The sequence below is a fragment of the Aricia agestis genome, chromosome 2 (genome assembly GCF_905147365.1).
Source record: "Aricia agestis chromosome 2, ilAriAges1.1, whole genome shotgun sequence".
Taxonomy (NCBI): Eukaryota; Metazoa; Arthropoda; class Insecta; order Lepidoptera; family Lycaenidae; genus Aricia; species Aricia agestis.
This window is the reverse complement of record NC_056407.1, coordinates 13,956,499-13,978,849: the sequence shown is the minus strand read 5'-3', so window position 1 is coordinate 13,978,849 and position 22,351 is coordinate 13,956,499. Positions and strand designations below refer to the sequence as shown.

The following is a 22,351-nucleotide window of genomic DNA, read 5'->3' as shown; positions in this document are numbered from 1 at the left end:
TATAATTGTAAAGTTTCATTAAAATCCGTTCAGTAGTTTTTGCGTGAAAGAGTAACAAACATCCATACATCCACACATCCATACATCCAAACAAACTTTCGCCTTTATAATATTAGTAGGGTTAGTAGGATCTATAACAATTTATGTTAAGTATTTAAATAATGTGAGATCTTAAAGTAGATCTAACTTGGCCAGTTTTTAACCGACTTGCTTTCGTTACATCAGTCATTTCATAAAGTTATTAAACATTTTAATTCCGACGAAAACTAGCCAAGTCATATCTAATCTAGTTTAAGATCTCACATTATTTAAATAACATCAATTATTGTTATAGATAATATTCAATAAAGCAAAGAAATAGACTCAGTATTTGTTTGTAATGTTATTTGGTTCCTATACATACATATTTCGATTTTCCATAGAACTTGGCATTCATTTAGATCTTCATCCTTTTTACGGCGAAGTCCATAGACACGAATAATGTTTGTATGGAGCTTGGCTTTCCATTTTTACATATTTATTTTTTGGTGGGATATCATTACTTTTTGTAAAGAAAACATTCCGAGCATTACCTTAATCTTCCCAGTTCAAACATACGTTATAATCGACTTTATTCAATCGCAATCTTAAGGTGCTGTTTCACCACTTCCGTCCCGACAAGTGTCGGATATGCTATTCGCAACTTATCTGGCAGATAGGTACTTCATCTGTCACATAAGTTGTGGATAGCCTATCTGAAACTTATAAGGAAGTGGGAAACAGCCCCTAAAAGGCTTGTTGAGTATCAAACGAATAAAACAAAGAAAATTCAAGCGAATGGAAAAAGCAGCTACCATCTGGAGGCATTGGAATAATACGGTATAACACAAGTCGTGTATTTCCGACCATTAACTATAGGGTACTGTTCGGGGTTGGGATAGATAAACAAAAGATCAAGAAAGAATATTCCTGTATTGCATAGATCTATTACTATAACTAAAATGGGATATGAGATCGAGTCACGCGCTCGGTGAGATGTCGTCGTGAACGGGATATGAGATCGAGCCAGGCGCTCGGTGACATGTCGCGTCGTGAACTAAACTTTATTACATTATTCAAAAGTAATAAATAATTAAAGATGCAGAGTTGCATTATTACCTAAGTTGCATAGTAGGTAATAAGGCAACACACGCTGTACTGGCGTTGACCCGTACAGGTACAACATATTGGGCGGAAGTAGCTATTATTAAAGCTGTATAACAGACAGACAGACGGACGGACGGACGGTCAGACTGACAGACAAACAGACGGACAGACGGATTAAAATAATTTTATGTCCCTAGTAGTTTTTTACACTACAGCTAAAATTATGTGAATTAACAAAAACAGATAAAATAGGTAATAATTAAGTTGGCAATTCGTTATGCAAACATGTTTTAGTCGTTTTCTATAGAAACTTTTATGCACGTGCTCGACTGTTATTTGGCCGGTTTCTGTGCTGGAGAGTGATTATATCTTCGCGGTAAAAAGACAGTCTTATGATAGTTACTGCTTCGATCAGGCATTGCAAGTTTGTAATATCTTAATACCTAATATCTTTGAGTTACGGCAGAAAACGAACTCACGATACTATTTTTATCGATTACTTACTTTGTAAAGAAGGTCGTAATACAAAATTAATAATGAAACAACACTTTAATCAATGCAAGGCTTTTATTTGATTTCGTAAACAGTCCTTACTAACTAAGAGTTAAGTAACAATGCGTGGATGCGTATATGAAGCCGGCCCGCAACTCGTGCGGCGCCATCTTTAAATAGGTTACATAAATAAATATTAAATATCTCGGCGCGACACGCCCGGCTCGGCCGGTACAAATATACAAAAATTCCTATATACAGTGGGTCGGCGTAGCACCACGAATGGAATGTCGTGCGCCCCGGGGGAGGGGCCCGGGGGGCGGGGGCGCTCGCCGGACACCGACGCGGCAGCCGGCGATGCGTATAAAAAGTTATATACATCTGTCTTTTACAAAATTGCCTTTCGGGGAAAGGTGTCTCTCGTATCTTTTAAACATTTAGCCTGCACTACGATATCGAGAATAATTTAGCGTTATTACAAAAGTATTTAGAAAACAGGCGCGTATTATATTATATCAAGATGTCCACAGGCGGCGTATCCACCACAAATTGCGTGAATACGCCTTCTATGGACTTGTCGTGGAAACGTTTATTCGCGCAATCGTGTGTACAAGCCCCTTATGGACTTATCGCGGAAACATTGTATAGTAATTGGTTCGCGCTCAAAGCGGCGGGGGGCCGTGCGGGTATCTGAGCACGGGGGCGAGCGAAGGGGGGGCGCGGCAGTCGTGCGACGTCGGCGCGAGGGCAGCGGCACCGAGCAGCAGCAGCAGCAGCGCCTGGAACGGCAGCGACGCGCGCGCCACGCGGCACACAAACCGCAGCCCGCGACGGACGCCGCTCAGCGACTGCTCCTCACTGTCGTCCGGCATCACGCTGTGAAATATTCAAATTAATAGGATCTTGAATTGAAACATGTGTTAAAAATCTAATGACAGTTAAGTTGACTTGCATTATGCCATTCATACACTTTCGTTTCTTGTATTTATTTATTATTTACTCTCATTTTTGACAGAAAAGGCACGAAAAATTTTAACACAGATCTTGGATTCGTATTGCAAGTGGCTAGTGGGCCTAAGTGACAATTAAAATTTTATTAAATTATCAATTAAATTTTAATATCCAAATCGCAAAAATGCAATGTCAAAAACAATCTAATATAATATTCATTTTAAAGCGTTAACTTAAAATCAGAGGCAACATAATATAAATGTGTTTCAAAATTAAAAGGGGCGAAATTAAAAATAAAGACTAAATACGTGTTACTCACTCATTCTCGTCAAGCGGTGGCAGATTCATGGTGGAGATCTGTTCCTCCTCCTCCTCCATTAACTACAGGGAACAAAATATACATGTCAACATACTGTGCGAAGCGTCTACTGTGACGGGACTGTATGGGATACTACTTATTAGTTTGTGTTAAATTTTTCTGTACTATAATTGAGCCCATTATAATAATCTAATAAGTAGTATTACATAATATTACTATTTAAATCATACTTATTTGGCTTTTTACGTATACAGCGTGATAAAAATATATGAATACATTATCTGCAAATTAAGTGCTCTGTGATCGTTAAGCGGTGTCCTTAGCTTGCTACACTTATTAAAGTTACTGTCTGGTAAACTTTAACAGTTAACTTAACTGTTAAAGTGAGTTGAGGGTATTAATTTTTCATAGTTACGATATAGCAAAAGAGTTCAAAAACGCTTACTTTAGTTAGAAGAATTACAACATTAAAATTAGAATTAGGTCGGTTTCTTTCAATTATACGAGGATGATATTGTATTAACGTTGGGTGTATTGTAAATACTAAGTTATACATCATAAAAAAGGAAAGTTATCTTTCAAATGTAGGTATGCCGTATGACGAATTGTCTTTGGGTAGGATATACTAGGGTACAGGTATGACGTCATACCTGCGGCGCGGCGGCGGCGGCGACGGCGGCGAGCGCGGAGGCGGGGCGGCAGTCGGGCGGGGCGCGCGCGAGCGCCGCACCCAGCTTCAATGCGTATACCGCTGACAGCTTGCGTAGTGACTGCAGCCGCAGACGCAGCTCGCCGAGCCTGGCATTACACATTGAATATTATCAATTTATAAATTGAAATACTTAGTAATATTTCTTGTAAAATATATTTGAGTTATATTATTCTGATATTAGCTGTGCCCCGTGGTGTAACCCGCGGTTTAAGTGATATTATATAATAAAATACTTTGAAAAGTACCAATAATAGGGTCAAAACGGGACGATACATGGTTATATAATGGTTTATGGTAGACGATGACGATGATGATGATGAATGTAATTTGCACAGTAGCATATAATGCTTTCCGTTCTTAAAACAACGTCGAAACTCCCAAACTTGTATCTATAAAGAGTCAGAAGTTTTCTCAGCACCTTCCGAACCATATTATGGTATACTTTGGTGCAAACTCTTACTTGTTGGTAGCATAATATGCTTAAGATACTGCTTACGAAACCGAAGTCACCACATGTTTCCATATAAATTTTGAGGAGTTCCCTCGATTTCTTATGGATTCCTTCATCAGGTTACTTTTATGAATATGGTACAAAATTGGGATGATGTACAGATTACACCTAAAGAAGAAATTTTGAAAATCCGTTCACAAACGGGGGAGTAATCGCTGAACATAAAAAAGCACATTACACCTCCCCCATTCTGAAAATCGGTTAAAATTGTAGCCTATGTGTTATTCTGTTGTATAAGCTATATTATTGTAAAGTTTCATTAAAATCCGTTCAGTAGGTTGTGCGTGAAAGAGTAACAAACATCCATACATCAAAACTTCCACCTTTGATAGGTGTTAGTACTGAGTAGGTTAATACTTAAATACGCATTGTAAAGTATTAATTGCACGTTTTAATAAATGCGCCTTAAATAGTTTTTTGAAATTTTTACTCGAATTCATTCTTACCTAGTGTACAGATCGTGTTCATCAGTGGCGCGCAGCAGGTGCGCGGCGTCCCTCAGCGCGAGCACGCGGGGCTCGGCGCGGCTAAGCTCGTCGCGCAGCTCGCTGAAGCGGCGGAAGTCGCGGCGCAAGTCGGCGGCCGGCCGGGCCAGGCGCAGCGGCTCGCGGGCTCGGACCAGTCTCTCAGCTGACGCCAACTGCGCGACTAGAGCCACTACAGCGTCATGGAATTGCCGGCTGTGGACTAGCGCCTCCTGTAGGCGCGTCTGCCAGGCGCCGGCGCGCGCGCACGCGGCGTCCCAGCGCGCGTTGGCCGCTGTCAGTCGCGCCTGCGCCCGCGCCGCCGCGTCCGCGTCGCGCGCGTGACGCGTCACGTGCGAGCCGACCACGTTCAACGACACCACAAGTGACTTGTGCGAGTCCAGATCTAGCAGGAACTCACGATGGTCCTGAATTACAACATTATATTTTAGTTAAGTATGCTCGTTTTTATTGTTAAAAGCTTTTATTTAACTTGCTCTGTATGTATGTAAGTATGTATGTTCGGGTGAAATTTTGGAACTCAATTTTAAAGTAGATATAGTTGTTTAGTTTGGATGACAATGTATGATATTGTATGTTACATCACTCTAAATCTAATATGGCCGACCATCCAAGATGGCGAAATAGTTAATTTTTATGCAGTTCTACAATTTGGATATTAAATGAAAGGGCTTTTTGAGTTTAACCCGAAAACGAATGTAATGTCATACTACACCCAATATGGCGGCTCATCCAAGATAGAGGTATAGTTATTTTTAATGCTTTTCTGCGATATGGGTATCAAATGAAAGAGCTCATTGAGAGTAAATCGGAAACGATTGTAATCTCATTCTAAATCCAATATGGCGGCTCATCTAAGATTGTTTTTGTTTAGGAAAATTGTTATTTTTAAAGCACTTCTGCAATATGGGTATCAAACAAAAAGGCTCATTGAGAGTAAAATGAAAAATCATGTCTAGTCCTGTCATGCCGTGTCGTATCGTGTCGTATCGTAACATGACGTGACGTGACGTGTCGTGTTGTATCGTGTCGTGTCGGGTCGGGTCGGGTCGGGTTGGGTCGGGTCGGGTCATGTCGTGTCCTGTTGTGCCGTGTCGTGTCGTATCGTGTCGTATCGTAACATGACGTGACGTGACGTGACATGTCGTGACATGTCGTGTCGTGTCGGGTCGGGTCGGGTCGGGTCGGGTCCGTCGGGTCGGGTCGGGTCGGGTCGGGTCGTGTCGTGTCGTGTCGTGTCGTGTCGTGTCGTGTCGTGTCGTGTCGTGTCGTGTCGTGTCGTGTCGTGTCGTGTCGTGTCGTGTCGTGTCGTGTCGTGTCGTGTCGTGTCGTGTCGTGTCGTGTCGTGTCGTGTCGTGTCGTGTCGTGTCGTGTCTTGTCAAGTCAAAACCAGCCGGGCATTGGAAAATGCCTGGTTGAATACAGTCATTTTGGTTAAGTGATATTTAATTTTTTAGTCGTAAAATTAAGTAGGTACGATTTCTTAAATACTTAAGTTAATCAGATTTTAACAAATTCTTGAAACAAAACAAACTACAATCAAGCAAACTTAAGAAATCTAGTCAGATATTTAACTAAAAAATAAAAAATAAATTATAAGCAGAAAACTTTTTGAAAAAAAGCTTTTATTTAAATACTCTAAAAAGAAGAAAATAAACCCCTTAAAAATTCTAACTATTAAGTTATAACCTCAATATATTATACAATTTGCATTATAATAAAAGCTTGCCGCGAGACTTAACAATCTGTCAATATTCAATTACTTTAATAAAATAAAAAATATAATATCAGTTTACTCAGTTAAATTGGCACAAGTTACTAGTTTATTATTTACAAATCACGTGACAAGCTTTTATTATCATGCAAATTGTATAATATATTGAGGTTATAACTTAATAGTTAGAATTTTTAAGGGGTTTATTTTCTTCTTTTTAGAGTATTTAAATATAAGTTTTTTTTCAAAAAGTTTTTTGCTTATAATTTATTTTAAGTACAGCTTAATTAATATTTTGAATTAAAATCATAACAGTTTTGATGTTATATCAAAGTAGATAAAAGTAAAGTGTACCGTAATAGCGTCTTCTAGAGCGTCATAATCTTCGGGCGGGTCGGTGCGCGCCTCGTCCGTGGCCTCGGCGTACTGCAGCCATTGCTCCAGCCGCCACAGGTCGTTGTCCAGCTGCTTCCAGTTGCGGTCCGAGCACAGCGGACACGTTATCTTGCCCGATTCACTACAATCATACAACCTTTTAAAACCGACGGTCTTTAAAGCTTCCTCGTATAAAATTAAATCTGTCATTCCAAACTGTGGATTTAGGAAATCAAAAACTAGATAAAAATCATCAAAGTTCAAAATAAAAAGGTAAGGTGCTCATGGTGCATTGAAATTAGTAACAAAAACATCTACAACAGTTACATGCAGAGAAAATGTACACTCAGCTCCGTAACACCATCTCTCTCGAACTAAATTAAGCAAAAATCTAGACTGAAAAATGACAGATCGCTAGGGGCATGTCTTTAAACTACAGATCCGAAATTCATTAGGATTAACTAAGAAAGAATACACACACCTCAGGTGTTTAGTAAATATTCAATTAAAAGTTTCCACATTACTCATACCAATATTACGAGTATAGCTTGTCTGTCATGCGAACATAATATTTTAATGAAGCATTTAAAAATTGTATTGAATTAAATATAAAGCGAATATTTTATTGATCATAATATCATACATGTTCATTTATTACAAAAATATAAGTATAAATGTGTATTATTATAATTAGACTACTGTATTTGTTTTTCTAAAAATGAATTTCGGAGTTATTAATAATATTAGAAAGCAGTACTCACTGTTCGCACGTAAGAGCGTACGACGCGGAATGTGGTAACCTAGGACCAGAAAACGCATGTGTTTAATAGCATGCCAGGTTAACAAGCGTTTGTAACACTCAAATTTTTTCAATATAATCGTATTTGTTCTTGTAATCCATAACCGCTGAGTAACTGTGGTGAAATACGTACGCGCACGCCACAGCGTGCACGTTGTGCGTCATTCGTGCGTGCATGCCTCGTGTATAGTACAGAAAAAATCAGAAACGGTTATGAATTTCAAGAACCATACTGATTTGTAGTTGCAGTAAAACACCTAATCCAGCATTACCAACACGACAAAATTTTCAAATTCTTGCAAATTAATACTTTTTCCAATTTAGTTACTGCTAGATAGTCACCGCGATCGAACAGTTAATTCACAGTTTACTGGCTTGTGTGCGTTAACTGTCAATCGTATTGGAATCATTTTTATTTTTTTAACTCTTATTTTATTTAATTGGGTATTTTAGAAAAGTAACTAATTATTTGTTACTTAAAAACTTTAACAAGCTTCTAATAGATATCTACTTATAACTACATAGTACATGTAAATTTTAAAATGAAATAAAATTTTAGCTATAAATATGATTCATTATGCAATATGACCGTTGTTGAAAATAATCAAAAAAGTATAGGAAATCATCTAACTGTGCAAGGTCGTTCGATAGCGGGATAAAAGTGAAAACATTGAAATATAAAGTAGTGCTAGAGAAGTAAGTTCAACCCACTTAGCAAAATCATAATTCTACGACCATCTGTACATATTAACAACAAATATTTTTTTCTCTCTCGGTCACATTAATAAATCAGTTCAAATAAAAATAAGTTAGTATCTTAGTCTAATCTTTCTAAGTCTAGCTGTAGAAAGTAACTTGGCTAAGGGGCTGTCGCGTGATTAGAGGTTTCGTATATAAAGCCCACCACCAAAACTCGTGCGCGACACATGTTACAGATAGACTCGAATGGCATTCTCGTGTAGCTAACGTTTAACAACTCACCTCAAGTTGTTGATTTGCAGCTCACGTTTCTTGGCTTGGTTCAACAGTTCCTCGTACCGGAGGGAGAGCGATTCGACTTCTTTCAACATGGCCTCGTCCTCCGTCGCATCGCACTCGGTCAAGAGGAGTTCGGATAGATGTTTCGCCAGTTCCAAGGTCTGTCCCGGTTTGACGCCGGCTTTGGCTACCTCCTTCGCCGCCGTTGCCAACTCGTCCCCGCTAGTGTTATCCTTGATTTCATAGGCCAAAATAGTTCTTAGAGCTTCGAGGGCCTCGGACGTCTCTTGAACGGCGGTCGTCAGTTCGACTCGGTAGGTTTCCTTAGATGTTAGGGTGTCAACTTGGAGCTCAGCGTCGGTCTCCCACCTCAACGTATCCACCTAAAACAAAGGAGGTGGTTTAGTAATGCAACTAAAGCATGCGCAGGGATATTAGAAACTAGATCCCGTTTTTGTTGCACCTGTACCAAGAGCTGTGAATTCTTAATTTATTTATGTTCAGATTTTTAAGGTTATGTTACAGTCGTTTATCTGTACTTGTGCTTGTGATTGGCTAACGCCATAACATAACCAATCAAAAACACTGTAGAATAGAGTATCAAAAAACTAAAAAGTAGGCTAGGCATATTATACAACTAGTCGAACATACAATCTCCTTTTTTGGAAGTAGGGTAAAAAGCCATCAGTACCTGCACAGCGGTATCGACATCGCCGACGACGTCAGCGCGCGCGACGCCCAGCCGCGTGCGCACGTCCGCGTACAGCGCGCGGTACTCGGCGCGCATGTCCGCCACCGCGCCGCCCGCCGCCGCCGCCCCGCCCGCCAGACGCTCCGCCTCCTGCACTAGAGCGTCGCACTCCGCCAGGTCTCGCTCCACGCCCTGGTAAGAGAATAGTTAGTGTCTAAACACATTTAGCAGAAAATACGCGGCCAAAGTTCGGCATGATTACGCCTACGCCCGCAATGTATTTTAAATTACCGATGACACACCATGCCGAAATTACGCCGCGTTATATTGTATGCATAGCGCATTGCTGACGTAATCATGCCGAACTTCGGCCGCCTATTTTCGGCCTAGTGGGTTTAGACACTTAGATATTGTATATATGAACATAATATAAGTAGTAGCTTCGTTCGTCGGTAACACTTTGATGTAAACGGAATTAGCTTTATGACAACTGGAGTAACTACATATTATAATGAAATGCAAATAACAGTAAATTTATATTTTTTATGATTTAGGATTCTGCTTATGAAGTCGCGGATACTAGCTAGTCTTACACAAAATGGATTATATTATACTACTTACGTCTAGCTCCTTAAGAGTTGCGACTTTGTCGAGAGGCATGGGCGCAAGATGGAGAGCTCTGGTGAGTCTCACATCCGCCTCAGCCAGCGCGACGACCGCTTTGCCGTGTGCGGCGATGAACCGGCGGTGCGCGTCGGCGCCAGTCGCGTCCACTCTTCCCTTCAGTTGGTGGTGCTTGCGAACTGCCCCTCTCAGCCTGGCTGCGTCGTCCGCTGCCGCCCCTCGCAACTCCACTCCTCTCGCACTAGCTATACGGCTGTACGCGTCCTCCAGTCTTTTTATGTCACCGTCCAAGTTGTCCAAGTCCTTGGTCACCGCTTTGGATACGGTCTCGTCCTCGGTCTCGCCTCTTTGTTTTCGGGTTTCGATTTTCTCCACCCTCTTCTCGATAGAATCGAGTTTCTTCTCGACTTTCGGTAGGAGCGAGTTGGCGAGCTCGGCCGATTTGCGTATTTCCTTAAGTGTATTTTTGCGATGTTCGGACATATCGCAGATGTTTTTCCATTTCTTATCGACGATATCGACTCCTGTGTGTAAGTTCCTCAGGTCAAAGTTGCCTTTAACCACATCGGGATCGTTCAACACGAGTTCACAAAGGTTAAGATTCTTGCCCACCACCTCACTTTCGTCCTCTATGCATTTGTGAATTTCATCTCGCGCTTGGAATTTGGAGTCAACGGCCTTTGTCGTTAGTTGCTCCAAAACGACCGCTGTCGACAACTGAGATTCTATTGTATGTAGTTTTAACCTTATTTCTGTTAACGTTTCTTCAAGCTTAACGATGGTTTCGAGTAATTCATTAATTTTGGTTACTCTACTACGTCCCGTGTCTTGCAATTTATGCCATCTTTCCTGCACGTCTTTCAATTGTTTTGATATATTTTTGCTATATGACTTTTCATCCTTTTTAGACAAATCTATTAGAACACTACCCGTTCGAGTGAGCCATTCGAATTCTCTTTCCTTAAGCGATGTTTCTGCCTGGATATCCGAGTTTATTCTTCTTAGTAAGTCCTGTGGATCCAGGGCAACCTCACCAGAGGATGAACAATTTTCGAGGCGGGTCTCGTGCTTAGTGATCCATTCCGTGAATCGTGTCAGTCGAGTGTCGAATATTGAGTATATTTCTAGTCGTTCCTGGATTTTATGGATTATTATAGAAAGTTGATGTTCCAAGTCTGCCTGCTGCTGACGCAACTGCCATACCTTCTGATTGACTATTCTTATGTCTTGGGGACTGAGACATTCTTTTAATTGTTCTTGGATAACGCTGAGACCTTCTAAACGGGTCTCAGTTTTATTGATCTTCGCTCTCAATTCTGTGTACCGATCCAGCGCTTTCTTTAATTGCGGCCTCGATAACCGTTCATCATCGGAATAGTTTGAAATGTCAAGTTGTGATTTGTTATAGAGTTTCTGTAGATCGCTAGTTAAATTGTCGTACTCTCCTATGAGACCAAGTATTCGAGTGAGGAAGTCTCGCCACGTGTCTAAGCTGGCCTGTAAGTTTTCTACTCTCTTCACAATGCCAGCATATTCCATTCTCACCGAGGCGCCGTATGTTTCTTCGGTGAATATGAGTACCTTTTTAAGATTACTGAAGAGTTTTTCTAAACGTTTACGACCTTCGGGTAATTTATCAGAGAGATTCTGTATCTTATTCAGAGTTTTGTGTATCCTCTTAATATGAACGTATCTTAGCTGTAATTTTTCCTTTTCTCGTTCTATTTCCTTCAACCATTGCAGTATTTCCGTGTACACACTTCTGTAGTCGTCCCAGGTTGCAATACGAGTGCAAACTTCGTCGTGTCTCTCGACGATCCTAGCTAAAGTTTCATTGTGTAGATTCGTCAGGGTGTCAAACTTGTCTGTGAGATTTTGATTCTTCGACTCCTTGTTCTCATTAATTAGGACGGATCGTTGAGACGCTAGGAGATTGCGATGAACGCGACAAAGTCGACGATGCTCAGTGAGGTTTTCATAGTCGGCTGGCACAGAACCCGACAAGAAAGATTGAAGGTCTAGCAGATACTCGTGCCACAACTTGAGAGCCGTAACCGCGTCGCCCGATCGGACGAGGGCGGTGGATAGTCGATGGTAGTGTAAGAACGTGTCTCTGAACATCGCCTGCCATAACTCTAGTATTCTCACGATGGAGTGCTCGTCTGACACATCCCTGTCGATATCTGGAAGTTCTGCTTTAGCGGGTGCTATATCGGCCTCGCTCTTGCCGAGAGCTATTAGGTTATCCCGCAACGCGATAAGTTTATCTTCTACGATTTCCCCTTCTTCGTGAACCGGTGTAAGATCCTGCATGAGAAAAAAACATAATATTATAAATATTGAAATTATTATTATTATTCTTAAGTGCTAAACTGCTTGATATGAACTTAGTTTGATATACAGCATACTACTTTTTATGAGCTTCATATCCTATCGAGCCATAAAGATAAATAGTTTGCCATTTTTGACCGCCTGATACGTGACTCGATGACACAACATTATATTCGCAAGAGGTCAATGAAACGATTAAACTTTATCTTTTATTTGTAACCTTAGCTGTCTTGCTTATTATTATTTGCGAGTACTTTTCCTACATAAAATATTTTTGTATGTATGCCAATGGTTTAGGAGGATACATCAGGGGCTAGAGAAATGAAAAAAGAACGTGTAATATCTATAGCTGTCTCCCTTACCTCAAGCCTATACAGCAGAACGCGATAGAGACAACTACAGAAAATACAGAAAATCAACGATTCGTTGTCCCCTGATTCCTTCCCCAAAACTTAACCGATTTAAGTACTTTTTTCATTAAAGATTAAAAAGGCTTAAGATGTGTTCCCATATTTTATATTTTTTTATATAATCTAGCCAAATCTGTTTTCTGGATGTTTGAACACAGCTTAAAATCTGGCCATTTTTTTGGGTTTTTGAACGTTCATATCTTATTTAATAATTAAACTATGAAAAAAAAAGAAAGCATAGGGACATTGTATCAGTGGCCGTAGATATTCAGGAAAAAAATTATAAATCTACTAGCATTATCCAGGGAGGAAACAGGGGACAACGTTTGTATGAAAAAAAGGGCGGTGTGGACTCCTCTTAAGCCGAAGCCAGTATTAAATAAAACCACTTTGAAAGAGTCTCTCTCGCAAACTATTTAGGTATTTTTGAAGACCTATATATAGATACCCTAGACGCATAGGTTAGATGATTTTTTTTGTTTCAGTTGTAACTATGGGGACCCCTAAAGTTTTTAATTATTTTTCCATTTTTATCAAAATCTTAACGCAGTTCACAGACTACATCTACTTCCCAAGTTTCAATAGTATAGCTCTTATAGTTTCGGAGAAAAGTGGCTGTGACATACGGACGGACGAACAGAGAGACATGACGAATCTATAAGGGTTCTGTTTTTTGCCATTTGGGTACGGAACCCTAAAAAAGTTTAATAGGACAATACAAACCTGGCGCATGTCGCAGAACTTTTCTTTGGCGTGCTGGGCCTTGGCCCTGGCCAGCTGTCTGGCTTCACCCAGGTCCGCCAGGGCCTGCACAGCTCCAGCCACCAGCTGCAACCTCCTGGCCAGTGCGTCGGCGTCGGTCTGCAGCGCGCGCGAGCCGGTCTCGGCCGCAACACGGGCCGCGAGCGACCGCAGCTCCGCTACTCTCGTTTCCTGCTCCAAGCACGCCTGCAAACGATCATTCATATTAAGGCGAGGATAAACCCCAATTTGTTATTCCGTGACTCCCGGTTTACCTAGTTCTAATATAATAACGAAGTGTTAAAATAAAGATATAAAGATATAAAGCACAATATTTAAAATACCTTAAACCATAAACATTTTAATAAAACGTAATACTTTGGCTGTAATTAATTTACAAACTCACCTCCGATAAAAATATATTTTATCGAAATATAAGTATTAACTAGGATAATTATACATTTTATTTGAATAAATTGTTAGTAAATCTATATTGAAATCTCTTTAACCGAACAATTTTGTTTCTTAATATTTATTTCCGAAGATATTTAAAAAAAAAACATGAAAAATAGAGAAGATCCGCCCGAGTAGTTACAGTTTTATGCTAAGCTAAAATTAATCTTATTGCGATGCGTATACGCTTGGTCTTTGGTTGTGTGCAAGGTTATCGTTTTTGATTGAGATTAATCCCCGCCTTAATGTACTATTTATATTTTATAAATTATAACCTAACTTCAATTATTATTATAGTCTTGTGACTTTGAATCACAGTTTTAGCTATCATTGGTTGAATATGATAATGTTATGGTCTAAACTGTCCAGCTGCTGCTGCTGTCAACTACCCAGTTGTAATATGTTACCATCAGAGAATATTGATATGTCGGCCCGCGACCGGGTTTGACATATCTCGAAAAAATCGTGTAGGTCCAAACTCCAAAGTGCTACATTGACTCACTTTCTCTCATTGTACATAATATTTTTTTACATAAAAAATATTATTAAATAAGTATATTAAAAAGGAAAACTTCGTTAGCTGTATTTAGTGTATCACACTCCGTCGTTGACTTTAAAATATAAATATTAACACGTGTTCTACGAATATGTTATTTAATGCATGGAACGGAGATAACATGATTGTTATCTTTAATGTTTGACTGTTGTCCTTGAAGCCTGGCAGTTTTTAATTTTATCGTTTGATAAAACGGCCGAGGATTGTGTGGTTACTTCCTCGTACTGTAATATGCGTTCTATTTGCTAGAATGTGGAACTGTTAGCATTGAATCGGCCTAATAATTGATTTTAGAAAGTGTAGCAGACAGACACGAGTATCTCACACGTCTTAGCGTCATCGTCTGCTAATTTTAAGACATAAACACTAAACAGCAATACGAAATCCGCAGTTATTTCGGGTTATTTGCGTCCTATGATTCACGCGCAGTGTTGCAGAAATGACATTTATGAAATCGGTGTTGCTACCAACTAAAAATCGTGAGAAATAGGGAGATTACTACCAACTAAAAATCGGGAGAAATAGGGAGATTGCTGCCTAAATAAATCAAATTATAACACGTGTTAAAGTTATTAATCATTAGTCCCCTTCTTGCAGCTTAGACAATAGGCGTAGTTTGCATCTTTAATATTACTGCTTGCCTGTAACCACCCAGCAAACTCCGGGCGTGTTTCCCACTCTTTTTTTATATTTTTGTAGTATATCTTTTTCTTTTTGTTTCGAACGTACCACTACTAGTGGTTGGAAAATCACTGTCTGGGTCTGAACTAGACATTTGATTTGCGTTAATACAATATGGGAAGTTGCGTATCGGACGAATGATTAGAAAATGAAAAATTGAAAAATGAAAATTGAAAATTTGAAACCTGTCGCATTCATATCGACGTATTAAAAAAATATATTCCCCTACAATAATATTCAACTTTAGTGAGTATGAATTACAGCCTAAATTTGCTTGTTTATTGAAAGGCCAATCTAATGCCTTGCCCCTTGGGGAATAACCCTAACTTGGGGAATAAAATAATAATAATAAAAATGTTAAATTTGTTGTTACAAACTACAAAATGAATATAAATTAAGTTTAATGTTCTAAGATTGAGTAAATCGGGAGATTATACCCTAAAATCGTTTTATCGGTATTTGTTTGCCAAAATCGGGAGATCTACCGATAAATCGGTAACTTTTACAACACTGTTCACGCGTGTAAACTGTAAAACCAATGAGTTATCGCCAACAAAATATTGTTAACCTGCTAAAATTCGATTTCTTTTAAACAACTTTCTTTTACCGAGCAACAAATTTTACATGTTTAATGTGTAATTGTTTAACTAAAACTAGAGCGCTCGAAATTGGAACACCTACATTTGGAGCAATTGAAATTGAAGCGCCATCATAATTTAAATATTATGTAAATTCTTAGCGTGTTATGCACCTATTTAAATATTGATGTTTTACTTTTTAGGGTTCCGTAGCCAAATGGCAAAAAACGATAGATTCGTCATGTATGTCTGTCTGTCTGTCTGTCCGTCTGTCCGTCGGTCCGTCCGTCCGTCCGTATGTCACAGCCACTTTTCTCCGAAACTATAAGACCTATACTATTGAAACTTGGTAAGTAGATGTAGTCTGTGAACCGCTTTAAGATTTTGCTACAAGAACGGAAAAATTATTAAAAATTTTAGGGGTCCCCATAGATACAACTGAAACAAAAATTTGTTTTTCATCTAACCTATGCGTGTGGGGTATCTATGGATAGGTCTTCAAAAATAATATTGAGGTTTCTTATATCATTTTTTTCTAACCTGAATAGTTTGCGAGAGAGACTTTTCCAAAGTGGTAAAATGTGCCCCCCCCCCCCCCCCCTCTAACTTCTAAAGTAGGGGCATGATAAGTCTAAAAAAAATATATGATGTACATTACTATAAAAACTACCAACGAAAATTGGTTCGAACGAGATCTAGCCAGTAGTTTTTTTTATACGTCATAAATGGTAAACCTTAATTTAACTTTCATTAAATCAACTGAAATATGAAAATAAATCAATAACCTCTTAATTTCATAAAAATAAACCTTATTGCTCCTACGGAACCCTTCATGGGCGAGTCCAACTCGCACTTGGCCGGTTTTTGACTATGTGTAAAATATACTAACAGTAGTAACATAATATATTACATATATACCCTAAGATGACGCCCGTAACTCCGTTGCGTTAAAGTTCGCGCGTGAACCAAACATTTCTCCTTAGATGCAAGATAAAAAGCATCCTTAGATGTCCTCAAAGTATCTCCATACCAAATTTTAGCACAATCGGTTCTGCGGTTTGGACGTGAAGAGGTAACAGACAGACAGACACACTTTCACATTTATAATATTAGCAGGGATTCGGTCCCAGTTTAATAATCTCCAATCTCCACTGAGTATTACAAATCGTTTGATATACTTACTAATTATTTATACACGGGTAGGTTACGCGATAAAAATTAAAGTAGAACACACGTTTACGTTGTAGGCATCTGCTTTTTCTCAGACTTATTCATTTGTATGTCCATTAAACATGGCAGTTAAATTAACCAATGCATTAATCAATGATAATTTTAGAGTGCTTCAGAATTGGTATCGTACATCTATGTTATAAATTACTGTATCTACCTATGAATATATAGAAACGTTTATTGCAGTCATCAATTTCATGCCGATACCCATAAGGAATAAGGATAGGTACTGTCCAAAATTTTCATGTACTTTCAACTTTCGCCGATGAGTGAAAGTAAAAATATCGAGCCTTGTTTAAATATTAAAATATTGATGCGTTTACAGCCTAATGAATCTTATTTTTGTTACAATTTGGTACAATAACTCACATCGTACTTAGCACATATTTCTCCACAGTGATGTATTATAATGTATTCAACTGCCTACAAACGCGCATATTAAGCTAGTAGGTTACTTATTTGTCTAGGATTTGCTGCTACATTAGCACTAACCTTGTTTTAATGAAAACGAATGATTTTGCCAGCGTTAACTCAAAATTCAAATCATTGACATACTTATTTTGTTATTTGTTGGTCACTAATGAGTAATGACAAAGAACAAAATATTAAAGTTATTATGTAATTGGTTTGTTTTACTGATAACGTTAATTTAGAAACAAATAATAATTAATCATCTAATTATCTAAATTACAAATGCGCAGAATAAATTATAATAATCAGAAAGTAAACATATTTTCAAAATAATAAAGTTTTCAGATTAACTTTGATTAACTTTTTGAGAGATTAAGAGCAAAATAATACAGGTAGAAACTAGAAAAGATGAAATTTTGTCCATAATATTGAACTAACTACTGTGTAGGTAGAAATTGTTATTGATTAATGAATAATATAGCACTAATGTGATCGATCGACACAATTGTTCCGTCATGCAATTTGCACTCAGATAATGTTACAGATGTATAATGGTAATATTTCAAATGGAATATAATATAATGAAACTACTAGATAATGTATGTACTTCCAGCCATACATACACATGTTAAGTTTAAAAGAAATCCTAATTCCTAGGTTGCCTAAAACATATTTTGATGAAGCAACAATTTCGACAAGAGGTCTGTTAAGTACTTGCAATGTTCCTTGAACTTAAGATCTTTCTTCATGTATTTTTTTAATCTTAGCTCATATTATTATCTCCTAATAATCTTAGATCCTAATATTCTTATGTATTCAACCATATTTTTGTAAACAATGGGTTAACTATCGTTAAGTTGAATCGGCCTTCTAAAGTTTGGTTCTCCTTACTTGTATACAGCGATTAGTGGCCAAAATTCCTGGTGGTAGTATCACCACACCCCAGTATCGATTGTGGGGCGAAGGTTTGAGTGCCGCAAGGGCACGCCTTACACCGCAATTAAGACTATTCCCACTAAGTAGATTGAAGAATAAAATCGGACACGGCATTTGACGTACCTATAGTTAGATTAGTGACGTAAAGAATTGTCCGCAATTAAAGTAAAAACCTACGAGACCGTAGACCTAAACAGACGGCAGATAAAAAAATCAGCATTCACGGAGAGTGAAAAGAACTAACGAAAATGACTTTAAACAAAGCCGAGGCGCTTGCTTATATATTATTATTGTTTTCACACAGTTGAAAAACTTTTACTGTCAATTGTTATCCGAAGAATGGATGTCACGGACACGGCGAGAGTGCAAGATATCAAATAAGTTCAATGTAACCTTATCGAGTCCGTCGTTTAACGTTCAACAGAATTTGCATTCGGGACTCTTTGATGCATGACGGATATGGCCGGATACGGCCTTTACGTCGTATTGCTAAATAGCTCAAAATGCGGGCACTGGTATTAAATTAGGTAGCCAAAATAAAAATTTAGTCCTCTTAAAAACAATTCTGGTGGCATGTTCGGTAGCTGAACAATGTACAGCTAAGAAGGAATTTTATGTAGGATTATTATTTTTAACAAAAAATTAAAACCGACTTCCAAGGTAATAATAATAATATGATCTAAAAAGTATTAAATAACTCTTACTCTATAATAGTGCCTTTTTCAGAATTCGTCTAAATCTCAACTAATTCTGTACATACTACAGTCTTCATTATTTGAAGTCGGTACCAGCTAATTTTATCGTGAGTTCAGTCAATGTCAGAATATCTGAAGCTTTTGGGACTTGTGTCCGTATATATAGCGAAAATATCACGAAAAGCATCAATAATTGGGTCATAATGTGATGACCCATGGCATAATTATGATGTTGATGATGATGATCAAATAAATTGATGTGTTGGCTTATGCTTTCAGTTGTTTAAACAACGCCGAAATCCCCGAACCTGTATCTATAAGGATTCAAAAGTGCTGTTGGGTACCTTCGGATCCAGGGTATAACCTGGTGCGAAATCTTACTTTTTGGCAGCATTTACCTCGAATGCTTCAGAAAAAATTGAAATCACTATATGTTTTCATACAAATTTCAAGGAGTCCCCTCGATTCCTCCAGGATCCCATCATCAGATCATCACTTTTGTGAACATGGTACCAAATTTGAGTTAAACCCTATACAACACAAAAATAATTTTGAAAATCGGATCACAAACGGCTGAGTTATCGTTGAACATACAAAAAAAAAGATACATACAGCCGAACGTATAACCTCCTCCTTTTTGGAAGTCGGTAAAAAGAAATTAGGTATCTCTCAACTATAAAAAATACAACTGACGGAATATTATCGAAATCACATCACCGACTAGGAGATCGGGGATGTACTACAAAACCATCTCAATGAAGCATGAATTAAGAGGAAAGTAAAATGTGTCTGCGATTTCTCATCCACATTCATGGGCATTTCTACGTGTTCTTTGTTTCCGTCCATTACGATTCGTAAAGGAAAGCCGTCCTTGGAAAGTTAGCAAGCATCTAATAGCAAACAAACTTCTGTTCTCACAATTAACGTTTCGTTTCACACAGTTTAGTTCGTTGGAAACAAAACGCTTTATGAAATATGCCTTTACACCAGAAAATTAATAAATTTATATCACAATGAAAACAATAGATGTTAAGAATTATAATTAAGTACTTTTGTAAATATAAAAATTACGTAATTTCGATTTCATGCTGTTCATAATATAACTAAATATTTGATTGTACAAGTGCGTTATTTTAGACCGCATTAAGGAAATAATGACCTAAAAACGAATATTTTTGAGAAATAATTGATTAAAGAATATATAATTGGCAGAATTCTAATCGCTAAGTACCTACCGTTATTAAAGGAAATAATACCTAGATAAATATGAGTAAGCATACCACAGTTCCCATCTGAAATATCACAATTTCCTGGGTATAAGGAAACTATCTTACATCCTGTAGGTACTTATCTTACCACAGGATATTAATTACTAGTAGGTATTTGTACTAAATTGTAGTTAAATTGATCTTTTGAGACACTTTGCATGATTTTTTAAGTAGTTATTAACATTTATATTTTCAAGTACCTACAGCTGCTGCAGTAAATACCAAATTCTTAATCTCTTATCAGTAATGTCATAAGCATCAGAGACAAATATTACAAAAATCTTTGTTTTTATCTCGTGCCCTAATCTTGTTTATGCCTACTAACCTACATACGGAGTTGATCCAATATCATCTTTATCATATTTGGTATAAAGTCTATTTTTAATAAAATCGATCACTCACCTCTTCTAGTGACATTTTGATATGTAAATCACTCACTGAATATGTGACACATTTTAATCGATTAAAATCCAGACACTTTATCGCAGTTATGTAGAGGATTTTAATAAGGGCTGCGTAAACTTTTATTCTTATAATAATATTGTTTATTTACACAATTTTAACGTCAACGCAGCTACCCTCCTCTTAATTTAGAAATAAATTCCTGACTCCTGAGTGTTTCGTTTGTTTCACGTTTAGGTTCTGACACATCGGCGCTTCTGACTGTTTGTCCCGCTGCAGAATTGAATTGAATATTTCAAATTTGGAAGTTCGAACATTAATTCATGGTCACGTGCCAAGGTTGTAGGTGCAGCCATGTTGCATAATTTTTAAATATTAGACAATACAGACCTACATCTTAAGATTATTTGCTAATATAAGAAGTTGAGATTTTAGCCTAGATGTCATCAGATAGGTACCTAAATTCTAACATAGAAACCTCCTAAAGTGCCAGTACACCAAAAGCAAAAACTTGACGTGAAGTCACATTTCTGACTTGTAACTATGTACTTATGTATGTAGGTACAGTTTTTAACAAATTAGATAATGTAATAAAATCAGCTAGGTATAAACTTTTATGATAAATTAACAGGCTGTCCAGTGTCCAATATGACTAGCGCTTATGCTTAAGTCATCATAACACAATTGGTCCAAAGTCTTATTTTTTCAAAACAAATGCTTATATTCAATCTCATTAATTAATTAAAAATTAATTTATGTCACTTATAATTAATAAAATGTATAATAATAAAATAATTAAAATAAATAAGTAAGTAATTGTTAAAAATTGTCCCAAACAAGTGCACCTTTTTTTCCGAAAATAAAATATTGAAAAAATAACCTGATACAGTATATCTACCACTCCTCTAACACATGAATAAAACCAAACGTTAAACTATTCACATTACACGTGATTATTTTTAAAACAATATAGGTAATTAATATGCATCATGGTTGCAGCACTCGTGCTAGACTTTGATCGAAAATGGCGCCAAAATGTGACATCTCGTCGATACAGTAATCTGTTATTCGAGTTTTTTTTTCGAGTTCGTTTTTTCGCGGCAATTTCGCACAGCACAGACGTCCCGCCGGTAGGACGTCCGTCGCACTACTGAGCCGTGGTTGGTGAAATTGTTATCGCGTTATCATTTAACTACACGCCATTATTTTAAATTCATTACCGGCTATTTTTAATAATGACTGCAGTGTTGAAGATAGATGCCCCGAAACTCTATATTTCAGGAATCAGATTAATTAAACTATTTTGGATAACACGGGGCAGTTTCAGGTCCCCCTAAAATTTTCTATTAAGTATGATGTTTTTGTCAAAATGTTTTGGTTCGATTATCTGGATTATAATATGAGAATTTAGTTTGAAAAATGAATTACAAACCATTGTTACATGTTTTTACTTTAGTACATAAATAAAGATTATAATGTTATTTGCAAAATTTTAATATGTTTGTTATGATTTATTCAGGTCTGACCTTTAGAAGGTTATTTTAATTCATCTATACTAATATTACAATTGGGAAGAGTTTGTTTGTTTGTTTGAACGCGCTAATCTCAGGAACTACTGGTCCGATTTGAAAAATTCTTTCAGTGTTATATTATAGCCTACTTATTTTAAAAGGCTATAAGATCTATTTTATTACGCTAAGACTAATAGGAGCAAAGAAATAGAGGAAAGTGTGGAAAAAACGAGGAAATTTATTTGAAAGGGCTTATTTGAACGTACTGGAGAATTTTTTATGTTATTTGGCACACATGAAGAATGACCACGTGAAAGGACATAGGTCTCTTTTTTTGCAGAAAAATGTACGGTTTCCGTGACATGACCTAAA

The 22,351-nt window shown here is 37.6% G+C and overlaps 1 protein-coding gene across 6 annotated transcripts in view; it reads right to left on the bottom strand.

Moving 5' to 3' along the window:
• Positions 1 to 1,673: 1,673 nt before the first annotated feature.
• The window catches only part of LOC121739928 (nesprin-1), a 164,886-nt gene continuing 144,208 nt past the window's right edge, over positions 1,674 to 22,351 (bottom strand). For 5 of the 6 annotated variants that reach the window (XM_042132546.1, XM_042132545.1, XM_042132550.1 and 2 more), the window contains 10 exons: positions 13,241 to 13,465; positions 9,774 to 12,083; positions 9,153 to 9,344; positions 8,465 to 8,844; positions 7,446 to 7,484; positions 6,664 to 6,826; positions 4,557 to 5,002; positions 3,538 to 3,685; positions 2,888 to 2,949; positions 1,674 to 2,493 (listed from right to left, as the gene is read on the bottom strand). In XM_042132546.1, coding sequence (XP_041988480.1) covers positions 2,280 to 2,493; positions 2,888 to 2,949; positions 3,538 to 3,685; positions 4,557 to 5,002; positions 6,664 to 6,826; positions 7,446 to 7,484; positions 8,465 to 8,844; positions 9,153 to 9,344; positions 9,774 to 12,083; positions 13,241 to 13,465 — 4,179 coding nt within the window. In that variant the 3' untranslated portion in view covers positions 1,674 to 2,279. The remainder of the gene's footprint in view (positions 2,494 to 2,887; positions 2,950 to 3,537; positions 3,686 to 4,556; positions 5,003 to 6,663; positions 6,827 to 7,445; positions 7,485 to 8,464; positions 8,845 to 9,152; positions 9,345 to 9,773; positions 12,084 to 13,240; positions 13,466 to 22,351) is intronic. The other variant, XM_042132547.1, reaches the window with a different exon arrangement.